General features: G+C 45.0%; 1 protein-coding gene across 2 annotated transcripts in view; it reads left to right on the top strand.

The window, feature by feature from the left end:
• HDAC9 (histone deacetylase 9) overlaps positions 1-15,614 on the top strand; it is an 805,652-nt gene that overhangs the window by 675,002 nt on the left and 115,036 nt on the right. For both annotated transcript variants that reach the window (XM_088457369.1, XM_088457370.1), the window contains one exon: positions 629-880. In XM_088457369.1, coding sequence (XP_088313495.1) covers positions 629-880 — 252 coding nt within the window. The remainder of the gene's footprint in view (positions 1-628; positions 881-15,614) is intronic.

Genomic DNA, 15,614 nt, shown 5'->3' with positions numbered 1-15,614 from the left:
GAGCGGACAGCCGCTGGGGGGAGGGTTAGGTTTAGGGGCACCCGGGGGGGACTTAGGGTTAGGCACCCCCCCGGGAGGGTTAGGCTAGGGAGAGGGAGGGTTAGGGTTAGGCACCCCCCAGGGAGGGTTAGAGTTAGGCTAGGGGGAGGGAGGGTTAGGGTTAGGCACCCACGGGGGGGACTTAGGGTTAGGCACCCCCCGGGGGACTTAGGTTTAGGCAGCAGGGAAGGGGGGGTTAGGGTTAGGCACTTAGAGGGGGATTAGGGTTAGGCACTTGGGGGGGAGGTTAGGGTTAGGCAGCCCGTAAGGAGGGTTAGGGGTTTAAGTTAGTTTATACTTACCTTAGTGACGATCGGGATTTCCAGCGCTGTTGGGCTTCCGCTGCCGGGAACTCTGCTTTTGTCGGCCAGGCGCTACCGGGAATCGGCCATACGGCTGACGGTATTTCATACCGATTCCGCTTAAAACCTGGTCTGTAATGGAAAAGTTTGGGAAACTCTGGGCTAATCAAATTTCCGGACTTGTGACCAACTAACCACCAAGCTGATAACATGGTGACCAGAGATATGAATTTGGATAAATAATGATTGCCTTCAATGCTCTTAATTTATTTTGTATCTTTTTAAAGATGCTTTCCAAATCAATTGAACAACTTCGTCAGCCTGGAAGTCATTTGGAGGAAGCCGAAGAAGAACTTCAAGGAGATTATCTGATGAAGGAACAGAAAGTTTCCTCCACTGGGAGCATAAGGAGTCACAGCACTTCTGACGTGAGGACTGACCAGCTAGGGTCCGTGAAGGTGAAAGAGGAACCGCCAGATAGTGAGGATGAGACTCAGACACATCCCGAATCTAATCAGAAAGCAGCTTTTATGCAACAGGTAATAGGCAAAGATTTAGGACCAGGATTTGTTATTAAGGTTATCCTTTGAACTTTGAGACTGACTAACAAAAAGAAAAACGATGCAATTTCTCTGTTTATAGACTCTATAAAATGCTCTTTAAATATGTTTCTTCAAAGGCAAAGTAATAGGAAAAACATTCAAGTTTTATTTGCAAATATGCATAGGTGGAAAATAACGGATCTTTGCATACACTTTATTTCACATGATAAATTATTGCTAATTATCTACTTGAACACTTGGAATAATCAGTTTTAAACATATATATTTTTTAATATTGCTATTTTCCTGAATGTAAGAAAGACTTGACTGTGCATATTTATTATAATGTGTAAGTTTGAAGGATACACGCTGATCAGGGCTAAATTCACTAAGATATACTATATACATGTACCACAATCATGGTCGGTGCTCGGTTGTTTGTTTGTACGATGCGGAGAGCAGGGCAGGGGAGGGGGATGTGAGCTCAGAAGGGGCATAGCAAACGCTTGAGCCAGAAAAAAATAATACCTTTATCTTAGTATATTATTATTATTCTTAGCAAACTTAGCACTAAAAAGTTCAGTTTTCTGCATAAAATGGTCTTTGCTAGTTATTCTTTAAAAATATTCTGTTCAGTTTGGGCAGAAAATATTGCATTATCGGTTGTACTGAATACTAGAAATTTAAAATGACCAACTAGAAAATTACAGGAGAGTGTCTTTCAATCATAAATATTTTAATAGGGTAATATACTAAGGCGTAGGGAGGTTCTCGTTATAGGATGTGCATGACATAATAATTTATCCCCTCCACGACACAGACCTCTCACCCGATTCCCATGTTGCTTCCTCGTCCTGGTCAGGGCCCCACTGTGCTGATCCTAGATCTTCTTCACCGCCAAGCACTCTTATGTTTCCACCCTGGGACACTGCGAACTCTAGTTTGCTCCATTGGGCCTGGTACACTGCAAACTCCAGATTGCTCTGGTACACTGCAAACTCCAGATTGTTGGGCACTGCTGCTGCTCTGCTTAGGGATGGCTGTCAACTATTGATAGTTAGCAAACATCGATGAATAACTGTCGATGGACAATGGTTTTACCATCGATGGCAGAGAGCCAATGGTTCTCCACCACCGATGGATGAGTGGAAGGCGATGTCGTTTGTTTTTTTGTCGGAACGGAGCTTAGCCTTGCCTCCGTTTTTTATTGGTCCGTGGCCCACTGTGTCCTAAGAAGCGGTGGCCATCAAAGGGTGCAAACCATCGATGGTTCATCATAGATGTTTTTTTTGTACCATTGATGGTAACCACCGATGGACCCATCCATAGTAACCATCGATGGACACCCCACCAATAGCCATCCCTAGTTCTGCTCCACCCTCATGGTTGCTCTTCCTTGGTGCTGGTCGATGAAGTGACCGAGCTGGATTGGAGCGCCCACCTATGTCACTGCTGCACAACCCTGCCTATAGGTACACTGCCTGGATTGGTGTCTGCCGATCAGTGCAGACAGGTTATGATCGCCTAAGGGGTGTGTGGGTACACACCCTGTGTGCACATATATGGTAATAAACATGCACAGTATACCATAAAATAAAATAAAACATAGGTTTATATTCAATCTGTCTATCTTTCTTAATTCTGGTTTCCATTGGCAAATGCTTGTTTATTTGCAGAATAGCTTTCATGGCTCCTCATGGTTATGCCCTGCGCACGCGCAGCAGCCGCACTGCGCGTGCGCAAGCCCCGGAGCGAGAGAGAAATTCTCTCACTCCGGAGCTCACTACAAAAGGGGCGGCTGTCGATGTTGATCGACAGCTCGCCCCGTTTTGTAGGCGTGGCGGGGGGGTGGTTTCACAAACAGAGGCCCCGTTTTGTGGGCGGCCGCACTGACATCAGCAGTGAAATCAGTGGGGAGCTTCCTGCTCGATCAGAGGAGGAAGCTCCCTGGGGCTTGCGAGTGCCCAGACCCAACCTTAGGGTCTTGTCGCAAGCCCCGATGGTCGCGATGGTCTTGACCATCACGACCATCAACCTGGTCGGTTGCTAAAGCTGTGGGTGGTAACCCACAGCTTAGATAGCGACCAGGAGGCCGCACTTAAAATTACAAGGGGCCGCCCTCATTCAGAAGGAGCTCTCGCTTCTTGCGAGCGCCTCTGAATGAGGGCCATGGTGTGATGTGCAGATGTTTTTATTTTTCTTTGTAACATGGAAAAAGACAGAATGCTACGTAAGAGTAGATTTAATTGGTGACTGGTCATTATTTTACATTACATTTGGCATAATCATATAAAATATTGCAGACGCTTTACTCGAAAGGCCTTGGGCCCATAAAGTAATTGCAATGGGATCTTTGATCAAGTCATATTCGCCAGGATGGTTGTATCACCTCCAGTTAGTGTACAACAGGACAGGAGGCGCAGGAAGCAAGTGCAGGGAGGCAGCAGAGCAGTTTGCATCATCACGAGCCATGTTTCCTGCTGCAGAAAGTGATTCACAGCACCAAGCATTGACTGGGGTGTGGCTGTGATGACACTAGTGACACTCATCATGCCGCCACCCCGGACAGGATCTGAAGGGTAGTCTATTTCGGCATGGTCTCCCCAAAATCATACTTACCTACTCTCCCGGAATGTCTGGGAGACTCCCAAATACTCGGGTAGGCCCCCAGGCCCCTTGAATAGTGGGTGGTCCTGCTGCATCCCAGTCACTTCCAAGTAAAGAGGAGGGTGTAATGTCGGGAATTGTGGGTCAATTGGGAAAGGGGTGTATCCAAATTGATGCAATTCTATGAGAATCCCTTCCCCGCATTTCAATTATTATGGCATAGAAGAGGTGGGAACTAGTGACACAATGTGCCCATCTCCGCCCCCTCTCCTTTGATGGCTTCTCTGATAGAGGAGAAAAAAAAATTGGCAGGTATGCCCTAAGGTCAGGATTCTCCTGAACATACTGGGAGAGTAGGCAAGCATGGTCTGAATTATATATACAGTCATTTTATCTGCATTATTCTATATAACTGCCTAAATACATTTGTTATGGAGCCATATTAAGTTTGTACCTCATATGCACATTTAACTTTTCCTTTTGGGACAAGGTCTCCTGTGCTGCTGGATCCCAAAGCAGTCAGTGACTACTGTATGTTCACACCCTTGATCTTTTCTGTAAGGAAGCTATATTAAATGTTTATAGTTGCACAGTCAGCCATTTAAAGCCAAACATTTGAAATATGCTGTACGGCTGAACTACAATAGCTTAGATGCATGTTGCCTGCCAGCGATTGTTACTACAGAGGCACTGGGACTATTTGTAACCCAGCCATAGGAAATGTCTGTTTCATATGTTTCTGGATTTAAGTGGCTGATTTTGCTCTCTGAGAAATGTAAGTAAGCCTTCAGTAACAGAAACTCTCGCGACCTTTGTATAGGCAAGGCTTATATATTTTTCTATACATGCTTAATTAATATGTTGTTATTTTGCACAGGGAACCTGACCTCTCTGCATATGTACATTTATTGGGAAGTGGAAGTTGCCATATGGTTTGCTCTGTTCATGTACAGTAAAGTGGGGGGTGAAGCAGAGCAAAGATACCCAGTGGTCAAATTGTCAGGAAAACATGGTACAAAGCTTGCATGGCATTACACAACAACACTGTATGAAGAAAGCATCTCTCCCCGGTTTTATTTTCAAGAAAAAAATCTTGCAAAGATAATTGAACTGTATTCAGAAGTAATGTCCTATGGTAACGCCCCCATCCTCTCAACTAATACAGCTGCCGGGGTTCTCCTATCTGGCGCCCATATCATTTTTGACGGGTTAGGGATCCACTAGTGATTGGCTGATCGAGAAGGAACTTCCTTACTGGGCCGCTATGCAGGCATGCATTACACTTTTGTGTGCGTGTTTTAGCACATTTTTTTTGTTATTTCGTACACGAGTCATGTGCTGCTGAATATGGGCGTAAGTATTGTACTCCTGCGTGTGTTTTTTTTGCATAAATTATGCCCTTTTGCAACCAATTCTGCATTAGCCCCATTGTGTCAGCTATCACTCCAAGTACATGGCTTTTGCAATGATTGTGTAGCGGGGGCGGAGCCAAAATGATGTGATCGAGCGGTCCGCCCCACAACGCCCACAAATGCTCATCACCCGCCCGGCCACTCCCCCTTGTCCCAGCCACGCCCCCACATCCTGCCGATTTGGCTGCTCCCTACCCGAAGGAGCAGCCAGAAAGTCGGCAAGTATGAATTATACCTATAATTTCTCTATGGAACAATAACATCAGTGAGGCCTAATGGTCTTCAATGATGTGATTAGTTTCTAGGGACTAAGGTGTAACTAAGGTGTAACTTCTAAAAAAGGAAAAATAGGGTGATGTCCATAGCAACCATTCAGATGTCTAGTACATTTTCAAAAATGATAGTTGCAATCTTATTGGTTGTTACCCCTAAATAGGCTGCATTCAGTGGCGTAACTTCATCCCAGTGCCCGGAGGCAAGATAAACGTTGGTGCCCACCCCCCGAATTAAAATTGACCACCCCCCAGCACCTATGCCAGCCCCAGCTGCTGCCACCCCCTATTCAGTTTCTTTTATACAGTGGTCCCCCTAAACAGTGCCCCCAGTAGTAATAATGCCCCCTGTAGTAATGCCCCTGGTAATAATGCCCCTAAAAGTAAAGCCCCCTGTAGTAGTGCCCCCTGCAGTGCCCCCAGTAGTAAGGGCCCCTGTAGTGCCCCCAGTAGTAAGCCCCCCCCCTCACGCGCACACACACACAACACATCACTTACCTTAAACCCCGCTCCAGTGCCTGCTTCCGTCCGTCCCCGGAGCCCGCTCCTCGGAACTATGGGAGTGACGTCACTCCCATAGTGCAAAGCTCTGTCCTCCGGCTGCCGCCGGCGCCGGAGGGGAGAGCGGAGAAAAGGAGCGCCGATCAGCGGTGCTCCTTCTCCATGCAGCTTCTCCTCAGCAGTGCCCGGAACAGTCGGGTGACAATGGAGCCAGGTGCCCCCTTCAGGGCTGGCGCACGGCGGCAAATGAGTCCATTGTCTCCGGGAGTTCCGCCACTGGCTGCATTGTTATTGGTTCAGTGCCCAAACTACCTCCACTGTGTGTACAGGTGACAGGTGCACTATATTCTTGTTCCAAGTAGTTGTTTTAATCTATGAATTCAGTGAAGGAGACAACACTAATGTCATGCTATCTCCATATCCTATGTATAGTCATATTCATTCCGCATCCAAAAGATCATGTTACAGCATGCTTCTGTGGTTAGCTAAATTATTGTATAATCCAAAAATTGCAACAACTTTTTGAAACAAAACACAAGGGGGGCGTATGTAATAGGTTCTAACATTAAAGAAACTGCATGACTTCGGAATAGTCTCAGCTAAATTTAATGAGACAATCAGTTATAAGGCACAAGCAGTCCTATAACTGATTGATGCTTTAAATTTATCGGCATACTCGCAAAAATCCCTGCTTCCTCCCGCACTCATCTTAATCTAGCTTTCATTGTAGTATTTTCAGCAATTTTTGGACATTACATATCTTTTGACAGCAGGTAGTCCAGTGGCGTCACAAGGGGGGTGTCATCCGCTGAGGGGTGACACCAGGGCCAGCTCCAGGGGTCGGAGCACCCTGTGCCGGTTCCTTAGTGGACGCCCGCTGCGCACGACCGAAAATGGGGGCGTGACCTAATTACCATAGGCCATGCCCCCTATGTGATGTTATTTGGAGGCGTGCCTGCATGGCACACCTCCAAATAACATCAGACTGTGGGGGAGCCTCACTAGCTGGGCTTCCCCCAGCGCTCTCCCGTCACTGAATGGATGACACGCGCATGCGCGCAGCAGCCATTCAGACAACGGCACCATTATTTTACTCCTGGGCTGGCTGCTGGCAGTGACAGGCAGGCTGTATGTGGTGGGGTGCGGCACGCTGGCACATAGTCACACACACACAGCCTGCCAGTGCCAGCAGCCAGCCTGAGCCCATGGTGATGCATGCACTTACCGACTCCTCTCCACACGGACGCCCTCGCCAGGGAAAATGGCTGCTGAAAATCGGCGCACCCACTGTAGGTGGCGCCCTCGTGCGGCCGCTCAGGTGGAACATGCCTGGAGCCAGCCCTGGGTGACACCTAGGTGCAGACTCCCTCAGTGACAGGAGCAGAGTGCTACACTGTTGTATTAAGTGCAGCACTCGGCTCCCTACTCTGTGAGGAAGCCGGCACTGCACACAGGGTATTCCGCACCTTCTCCACCCCCCCCGCCCCACCAGTAAGAAGCATGGTGGTTCGGGCTGCGAAACCACACCCCGGGCCATGAAACCACGCCCATTGTCCACAATGTCACACCCCTGTCTACGAGACCACACCCACATTTAGGCGGCGAAGCCGTGCTCACAACATTCCTCCCCGGACAGGGTGACACTGTGGGGAGGGACGCCATTGGGTAGTACTAAGAGTACATTTTTCTTAAAGAAGTAAGAACTTCAGAGTATTGATCTGCCAGACATTTCTCTTAACATGAAAATCCACTATTTTGGCTTTTTCTCACAATACATACATGCTACATGATTAGACATTTTTAGGATGACCCTCTTTGTTTATACATTTTATTTTACATTGGAGACGCAGCCTTTAGGATATTTGTGACAAGGGCTAAAGTATTGAAATGTTTATTTTTCCTTGTAGATACCAGTATGTAAATCTAGTGACAGGGCACCTCTCTTTTTACTAGTTTTAATGAAAATGGCACTACCATTAATATCCAAAATTGCGCAGAGCTATGGCAAATGTCTGGTTCTTTAAATTATATTAATAATCCAGATTCTTACATTTACATTATTTATTTCCAATATTATGACATAGAAAACAATTGTACTCCATTTAATTATCTTTCGGTTGTTTCCCACCAGTATGCATTCTGTACCATCCCTTTAATGCATGTTTTATTACACATGTTTCTTTATATATGTTTTGAATCTGAAATGAGAGTAGTAACATATCCTCACTCTAATGAGTCTTATGGCTGCTATCATTGGCCAACCTTTAGTATGTCCATCTAGGCATCTTAGGTGTGTTTTGCCAAAGAAGCATCTTTTGCACTTGGTTTTGCCATCTGTTTACTATCACTATCACATACACAATTAAGTTTAATAATCATGATAATACTTTTCATGGCCAAAGACTAATGAGAAGTTATTTCCTACAGTTAGCTGTAGTCAGCAACACCACTACCTTTAGTGTCACAGCCCAAAGCCACACATCCAGGGCAGCAGAGGATTCTGACCCCAACACCTCTCATCAGCTAAAGTAAGAAACCGCAGGGATGGGGCACAGTCCTCAAGGGGGGGCACCACTTTCCCAAGTGGCGTTAGTGTTTTCTATGCTGCACACAGAGATGCATCCACACTGGGTTTAGCTTACACAAATGGTTGTTGTACTGTTGGTAAAAAGTGACCTGTAAGATGCAGGGTGAACACCCCACCTATGTGAAATTATTAATTTAAAGTATTGTAATATTCAAAGTGATAACTATGTTGATGGCTGGATTTTCTATTGTCTTTGATAATTTACCAAAATCAGCTGAAGAATGTCATGCAAGCAAATCAGATGTTTCTATTTGATATCATGTTTTCCATATAGCTGTGAGTGTCTTAAGATGGCATCTGACCATTTTTTTTTACTTTTATGTAATGCAGAAGCTTGCACAAATTGCAATTTGTGTTTGCTATATTTTTTTTTAATAAAAGAAATATGCAGTATGCCTCATTTATGAGTAGGTGTTACTATTTTATAGGCATAATTTATTTTCTGCAGAGAAAAATGCCTCATGACATATTTAATTTTTTTTACCTATTTATACATGCATTGACAGAAGCCGCCATGTTGAAATAAACCTGGGTTTTGAGAGCCAGAAATAACATTTAATTATGGCCAGCTATGTCAGTGACATTAACATGCTTATAAACTACTGGAGTTAGAGGGAAATTAAACCTAAAATACAAGTATTTTTTTTATTAAGGAGCTGCTGCTAACATTCAAAAATTTTCTGTATGTATGTATGGAAATGTTCAAGGAACTTTTCAGAATATACAAGACAAATATAAATGAAAATGCTTTCTGTTTTGGTAAGTAATGCATAGACATATGCATTTGAATACTACTAGAAGATATGAGCAATTAGACAATAATTTTATTTTTAGTAAATTAATAAAAGAAAATATTTCTGTTTCAAACAAAAACATTTGCATTTTAGGATATAAAACCATGTGTAACATACATTTCTTCAATTTGTATATTTGAATATTTTGTTTTTTTTATGGAGATTTTAATATAAAAAGTAATCTTCAAAGTTTACTTTTAACATGACCTCCACAAACTAGTTTGCAAGCAGCGAAACATTAAAATTTGTAAAAACTCAAAATTTGGCATAATGCTTTGCTCATATTATAATGCATAATTTTGACCTTGTTTCATATGGAACAAACTTGAATTTTGGGTTTAGTTTAGGTAAGAATTTCGATTTTGTGTAAATAATAAAGTGTAATCAAATTAATTTTGAAACAGCAAAATATTTATTTTTATTTCATTCAGCATTCAAAAAAACATTTTAATGGCTGACTGAATATAGTGACGTAACAATACAATTGAAAAGAAGTATTCAATGGTTATGTCAGATTAAATAATATATTTCTTTTGGTACCAGTGTATATAACATTTTAATCTGCTGTATTTATTTTCACCATTAATGGTGATTCTGTGTTATATTTTTGTAAATAGGTTATGTCTGTATGTTTATTTTTGCTTTATGTTATTTTGTTCTTTTCACAAATAAAGTTTTTTTTCCCTGTTTTTTTATGTATTTTTTTCTTCTAGTGTATGTACTTTTGAGTTTAAAATTAACTTATCATAGATCAATTTTCTTATAATAAGAACACAATTACATTTTTTGCAGCTCGAAATATAACATATGTTTTAATGTAGGTCACATCAAATAAACACAATACATTAATAAAGTATTTCAATGTATAAATAAGACAAAATAAACTTTAGAAACTAACTAGATATAACCTTCCTTATGTTTTAGATACAACCATAAAATTACGATAGTGTGTTATAAGTATGATAGTAAGTAGAAGTCTGAAGTATGAACCTACTTATAATAGATACTGGAAGTAAAATAACTTTGCAAAATCACTCTATTTTTAAATGCAAAATGGTAATGACTTTTAATGGCGTAATTAGTATTTAGGACAGTGTGCCTTAATTTCTGACTTTTGACATTGGATATTGATATGGAAATGTATCCCATGGAAATAGATTTATCACAGCCAATGGGTCATTTGTGAGGCAATACAATTGTGGTACAATGCATTGTACCACATCCACCTGGCCTACAGTTGCTAAAGGCCAGATTGGAAATATGCATGATGGAAATAGTGAAAACATCACCTCAAAGTCCACCATGTGAAGATCACCATTATTATTAATTTCATCTTCTCTGTTTCTCCTAAAATACATTTTTATTTAGTTTCATTTATGACTCAAGTTAATGATAAATGTGAGGAAGCATCAGGCTTGTCTTCATCAAATGTATCATTTTTGTGAAAGTTGCCTTTACATTGGTTGCCTAGAAATGCTTTCCCATATAAAGTCTGCTTATAAGTTGCAAAAGGCATCCAGACGACAGCAAAGGTCACCACCTGGTTTTTACCATCTCCGAGTTCATGTAAAATGTAGGTTTCTGTGGCCCCCCTGTTATAAAGGGGAGTGCTACCCTAAAGACACTTTCTTCCCCCATTGAATCTCATTTAATTAAATTCAAAAATATTCTTGTATAAAAATGACATTTCTTGTGGGGGCACAACAGTGTCCTTGGACCTACATTCAGCAAGGAGCACCCCATATCCACCTGCTTCTCCCACCATAAAATGTAATATTTTACATCACTGCAGCTGCCATCTTGGCTGCAAATCCATGCGGCTGCCAAAAACAGGTGAAGGCATGTAAACAACATTTCATAAATTACCATTATTACATTTAGAAAAATGGACTAGAGGAAGTTCTGGAGTTACTTGGTCAGCTAATGTATTTTAACGTATAATATAAGTTTAACAGAGGCTTGGATTTGGTCTCCATGGGATTTTGTTTTCAACTGAGCAGCAACATACAATTAAAGAGGAGAGAATGATTTAGCCTCCAGCGGTACATGTTAACACGTTTCAAGAAAACATGAAGATAAATTGCATTTATGACATTCGTTTCAGCACTTGATACAGCAATATTCCTTCACAAGTTTAATGGGAGCCTCAGAGCACTACTCTCATGCAGGGCCGAATTTAGACCTCAGGGGGCCCTAGGCAAGATACTGGTTTGGGGCCCCCCTCCTTCAAACAATCCATAGCACTATATTTTCATTCCACTTTTACTATCCATGTGGACATAGAGTGGGAATAGTAACCTGTGGCGAGCGAACACTCTGGGCCCCATATTCTGAACCCTGCTCCTCTCCCTGTTGTCGCAGGTCCCAGATCCTGCAGCCCACTTCATTTTAGACCTAACCCTCCCCTCACACAGACCCCCTCCCCTCATAGCACAGACCACCCTCTGCCCAAAGCACAGACCCATCTCCCCTCACAGCACAGACCCTCTCAGCATAGACCCCTCTCCCCTTACAGCACAGACCCCCCCCACCCCTCACAGCACAGACCTCCCTTCACAGCACAGACCCCTCACAGCACAGACCTGCCCTCCCAGACCACTCTCGGCATAGACCCTCTCACAACACAGATCCCCCCCCACCCCTTGCCCTTACAGACCCCTCTTAGCATATACTGTAGACTCTCTCCCCTCACAGAGCAGATCCCTCTCAGTATAGACCCTCACAGCACAGACCCTCCCCTTCCCTTTCAGCACAGGCCCTCCCCTCTGCCCTCAAAGACCCCTCTTAGCATATAGACTCTCTCCCCTCACAGAACAGACCCCTCTCAGCTTATTCCCCCCCTCCTCCTCTCACAGTTCAGCTCCTTTCTCCCCATGCCGCCAGCTCCAGCAAACTTACCTGTCCACCATACCGCAGACCTGCATGGGTCTTCGAGTAGCTCCAGCAGTCCAGTCTCCATAACAGCGGCACAGCGGGGGCCAAGTAAGTGACAGTGAGTCGCTGTCACTGACTACAAGCGCAGTGGCACCTTATTCACCATGGCGATCCATTCATCACTGGCATCATCCCCTTCCTGCCTAACGATAGGTCCGGCCCTGGCTTTCAACTACTCCTCCTCCTCCCCCAGGAGGTGCTGCTACAACTAGACTCACTGCCTGTATGTTTGTCCTCGCCTTCTCTCTCCCTGGCTGGTGCTAGTAGCAGCAGGTGACGTCACAGACAGTGCAGCAGGTTCTGCTGGGCCCTAGACGGCCGCCTAGGTTCCATAGCGGTAAATCCAGCCCTGCTCTCATGGTTTTTAGCCCTTGCTCTCTCCACTGTCTCCCAGTCTGTAGCTTCTTTTTTACCTCCATTCTTGTCTTTATAACGTAACATTAGCACTGACATATGCAGCCGTATTCACAAGATCAACCCACTCTTCTCCTTCAAAAGTTTGTTACTGCTATATACTTTTTATGATGATCTGTGGTTACAGGTAATGTAGTTCTGTTCCCACTTACTTCAACACTAAAGACATCACAGGTATACAAATGATAATGCTTGTTTACAATAAGGTGCTTTGTCCCTAGTCAGATGTACCTTGGATAACTGACACATGATAAGACCACAAATGGCCACCAATGGAGAATCCACAAGAACATGGCAAATAAGGGATTCAAAATATACCTAGTCTGGCTGTACATATCATGCCTTGACCGACGGAGTCTAAAGTCCTTTACTGTGGGTTGTAAGCTCCTTCACAGGTCAACAACAGAACTTTATTTCTCTTTCATCCACTAGGGGACACTGGAGGTGCTTACGCTGGGGTATAGAGGCGTGGATAACTGGAGCTGGCACTTTAAAATAATCTAGAAGTGTGAAGCTCCTCCCCCTCTATGCCCCATCAGCCCTCAGTTTAGAAAATGTGCCTCATGGAGCTGGTCACATTATGCTGTGCTCCAGCAAATACATTTATTTTATTTATTTTTTATTTAAAAGCATCTTTTACACCCCTATAGGTACCCTTCGCCACCTATCTAAAAGGTGGGGTCCGGGTACCTGGCGCCCTGGTGTTTTAGCAAACACCAGGAAGGAGTGCACAGGGCTCATTACAAGAGCTTCTGACAGCTCCTTATCGCCACAGCTAAGTCTTCACACAAGACTGCTGACCTGCCAGAGAGAGACTACAGGGGACACGCAGTGAGTAACAAGCTGCGCATCCCCCGGCTCCTGCCCTGCTGCCCAGCGCTAACACAGCATGCTGCGCTGTGTTAGTGTGTGCATAGCACAGTTAAACAGCGCTACACCTGTGCGCTGTGTAAGGGAAGCCCGCTGTTGGCGCTGCCCTGCGCTGTCTAAGGGAAGCTGTGTGTACACAGCGCTACACGCGCGGCTCCCTGCTTCTTCCCTCTCCCCGCTGATACATGCGGGTAGCGCGGAGGGGAGGGGGGGATGGACCACATAGCAGCCATAATGGAGCCCTTAGGGCATGAAGAAGGGGGCGGAGCCTAAGCAGCGCGGGCTGTCTCTCCACTATACGCGGCAAGCGGCTGTAGTAACAGCGTGGCTGCCGTTTGTTAACTGTTTCATGCCTGTATCTCTCCCTTATCCAGGAAGAGTGCAGCAGAACTGAAGGCTGGATTCTTTTGCTCCCCATTCCTGGCTACAAAGCTACAAGTTAAGCACAGAAGGCTCTGGTACAGAGGCTGTGCATAATACACTGGGGGTGCAGGGAATCTGATCTGTGGGAAGGGAGTGGGGTGTATCTCCTCCTCTGTGTCCCAAGCCAGCCTTCTGTTTTTCTTTACTTCTGTATATACTCTGTCCCTCTGTGTGTGGTGACTGTGTGTATCTATGTCCAACAGAACAAAGGCATCTCAAAGGATGTTTGTTTGTTCTAGGTGTAACAATAAACTAACCAAGCCGCATGCTGCTGGGTCCACGTTATGTGATGCTTGTATAGTAATTGATCCACTTATGGCTATTATTGCCTCACCTGTGCCTCCATGGGCCGCTGACATGGTAGGAGTAATGACGGATTTAACATCTGAGTTAGCTGAGGCATGTAAGTCTCAGCCTCCCTGGGTTGCTGGGCCAACCAAGTCTCTTGACACCCTGGTACAGGTTATGGGTACAGCTGTGTCCGCTCCCTCCACTTCCTTACAAGGACCGACACAAAAGCGTCCTTTATCGACTGTTCTCAAGTCAGAAGAGTTTGACGAGGAATTCCTCGCTACGGAAGAGGAAGGGGGATTGGAGGAAGCGTTACAGGACGATACCCCTCTAGAGTTAGAGTCCACCTCTCCCGGGGTGGAATCTCTAATTTTGGCGGTCAGAAAAATCCTTAAATTACCTGAAGATGTTATTCCTGCATCCCAGGAGTGTGAATTATTTCATAAACAACCAAATCGGCGGTTTTTCAGTTCTCACTGCATCTTCAACAGCAGCTCTCAGTGGCCTGGAAACAACCGGATAAACGGTTCCAAATTCCGCGCCGGTTTCCTTCTAGCTACCCTTTTCCATCATCCATGATGGAGAAGTGGGAAACGCTCCCTCCAGTATATGCGTCCGTCTCACGTCTCTCTAAGAAAACAGCACTCCCAGTACCGGGAGCCACAGTACTAAAAGATCCTTCGGATCGTAAATTGGAGACAACGCTAAGATCTATTTATACTGCAGCGGGTGCTCAGCTTAGGCCCACCCTTGTTACTGCTTGGGTTAACAAGGCTGTGGTTTGCTGGGCTGACCAGTTGATTACAGGTTTGGACTCTGGTACTTCCAGAGCAGGTTACGCATACTAGCAGAACACATCCGTGAGTCTGCAGTTTTCCTGGGAGAAGCGTCAAAAGATATTAGTCAGATTAGTGCTTGCATATCTGCTTCTGCTATTTCGGGCCGCCGAGCCCTCTGGTTACGCGCCTGGCATGCGGACGCAGAATCCAAGCGTGCGGTGGAGGGTTTATCATTCAATGGCGACATGCTGTTTGGCCCGGAATTAGACAAATGGATATCCCAGGCCACGGGGGGGTAAGTCTTCCTTCCTCCCGTCAACTGCACCGGCTCCCAGAAGAGCTTACGCTGGACCTTCGTTTCATTCCTGTCGTGCGCCACTTTCCTTTCGTGGGAGAGCCAAAGGGGCTCCCTCCCAAGCAAGAGGCGACAGAGTAGAGGCCGCCCACACACGGTTGCACGTAGACAGGAGCCTAAGCCAGCTGAGAAACAGGTGGCATAACGGTCTTCCGTCCCCTCTGGGACCACCTACAGTGGGAGCCCGCCTGCAAAGATTTCAACAAGTTTGAAACCAGACGTCTCCAGAACCGTGGATCCGCAGAATAATTTCCCTGGGGTACCGAATAGACTTCGAGGTCCCCTCTCCACCTCGGTTCTTCACTTCAAGTCTGCCAGTACCTGCAGACAAGGCCAGGGTTCTACAGGAGGCTATCCAGTCTCTAGTAGTATCATCTGTGCTAGTTCCGGTTCCAGAACATCAACGAGGTATGGGATTTTACTCTAACCTGTTTTAGTACCCAAACCGGATGGATCGGTCAGGCCCATCTTGAACCTCAAGTCATTGAACCT

Source organism: Taudactylus pleione, unplaced genomic scaffold, assembly GCF_031769625.1.
Source record: "Taudactylus pleione unplaced genomic scaffold, aTauple2 ptg000758l, whole genome shotgun sequence".
NCBI lineage: Eukaryota > Metazoa > Chordata > Amphibia > Anura > Myobatrachidae > Taudactylus > Taudactylus pleione.
The sequence above is the reverse complement of the archived record's forward strand: the minus strand, read 5'-3'. Positions and strand labels throughout refer to the sequence as shown.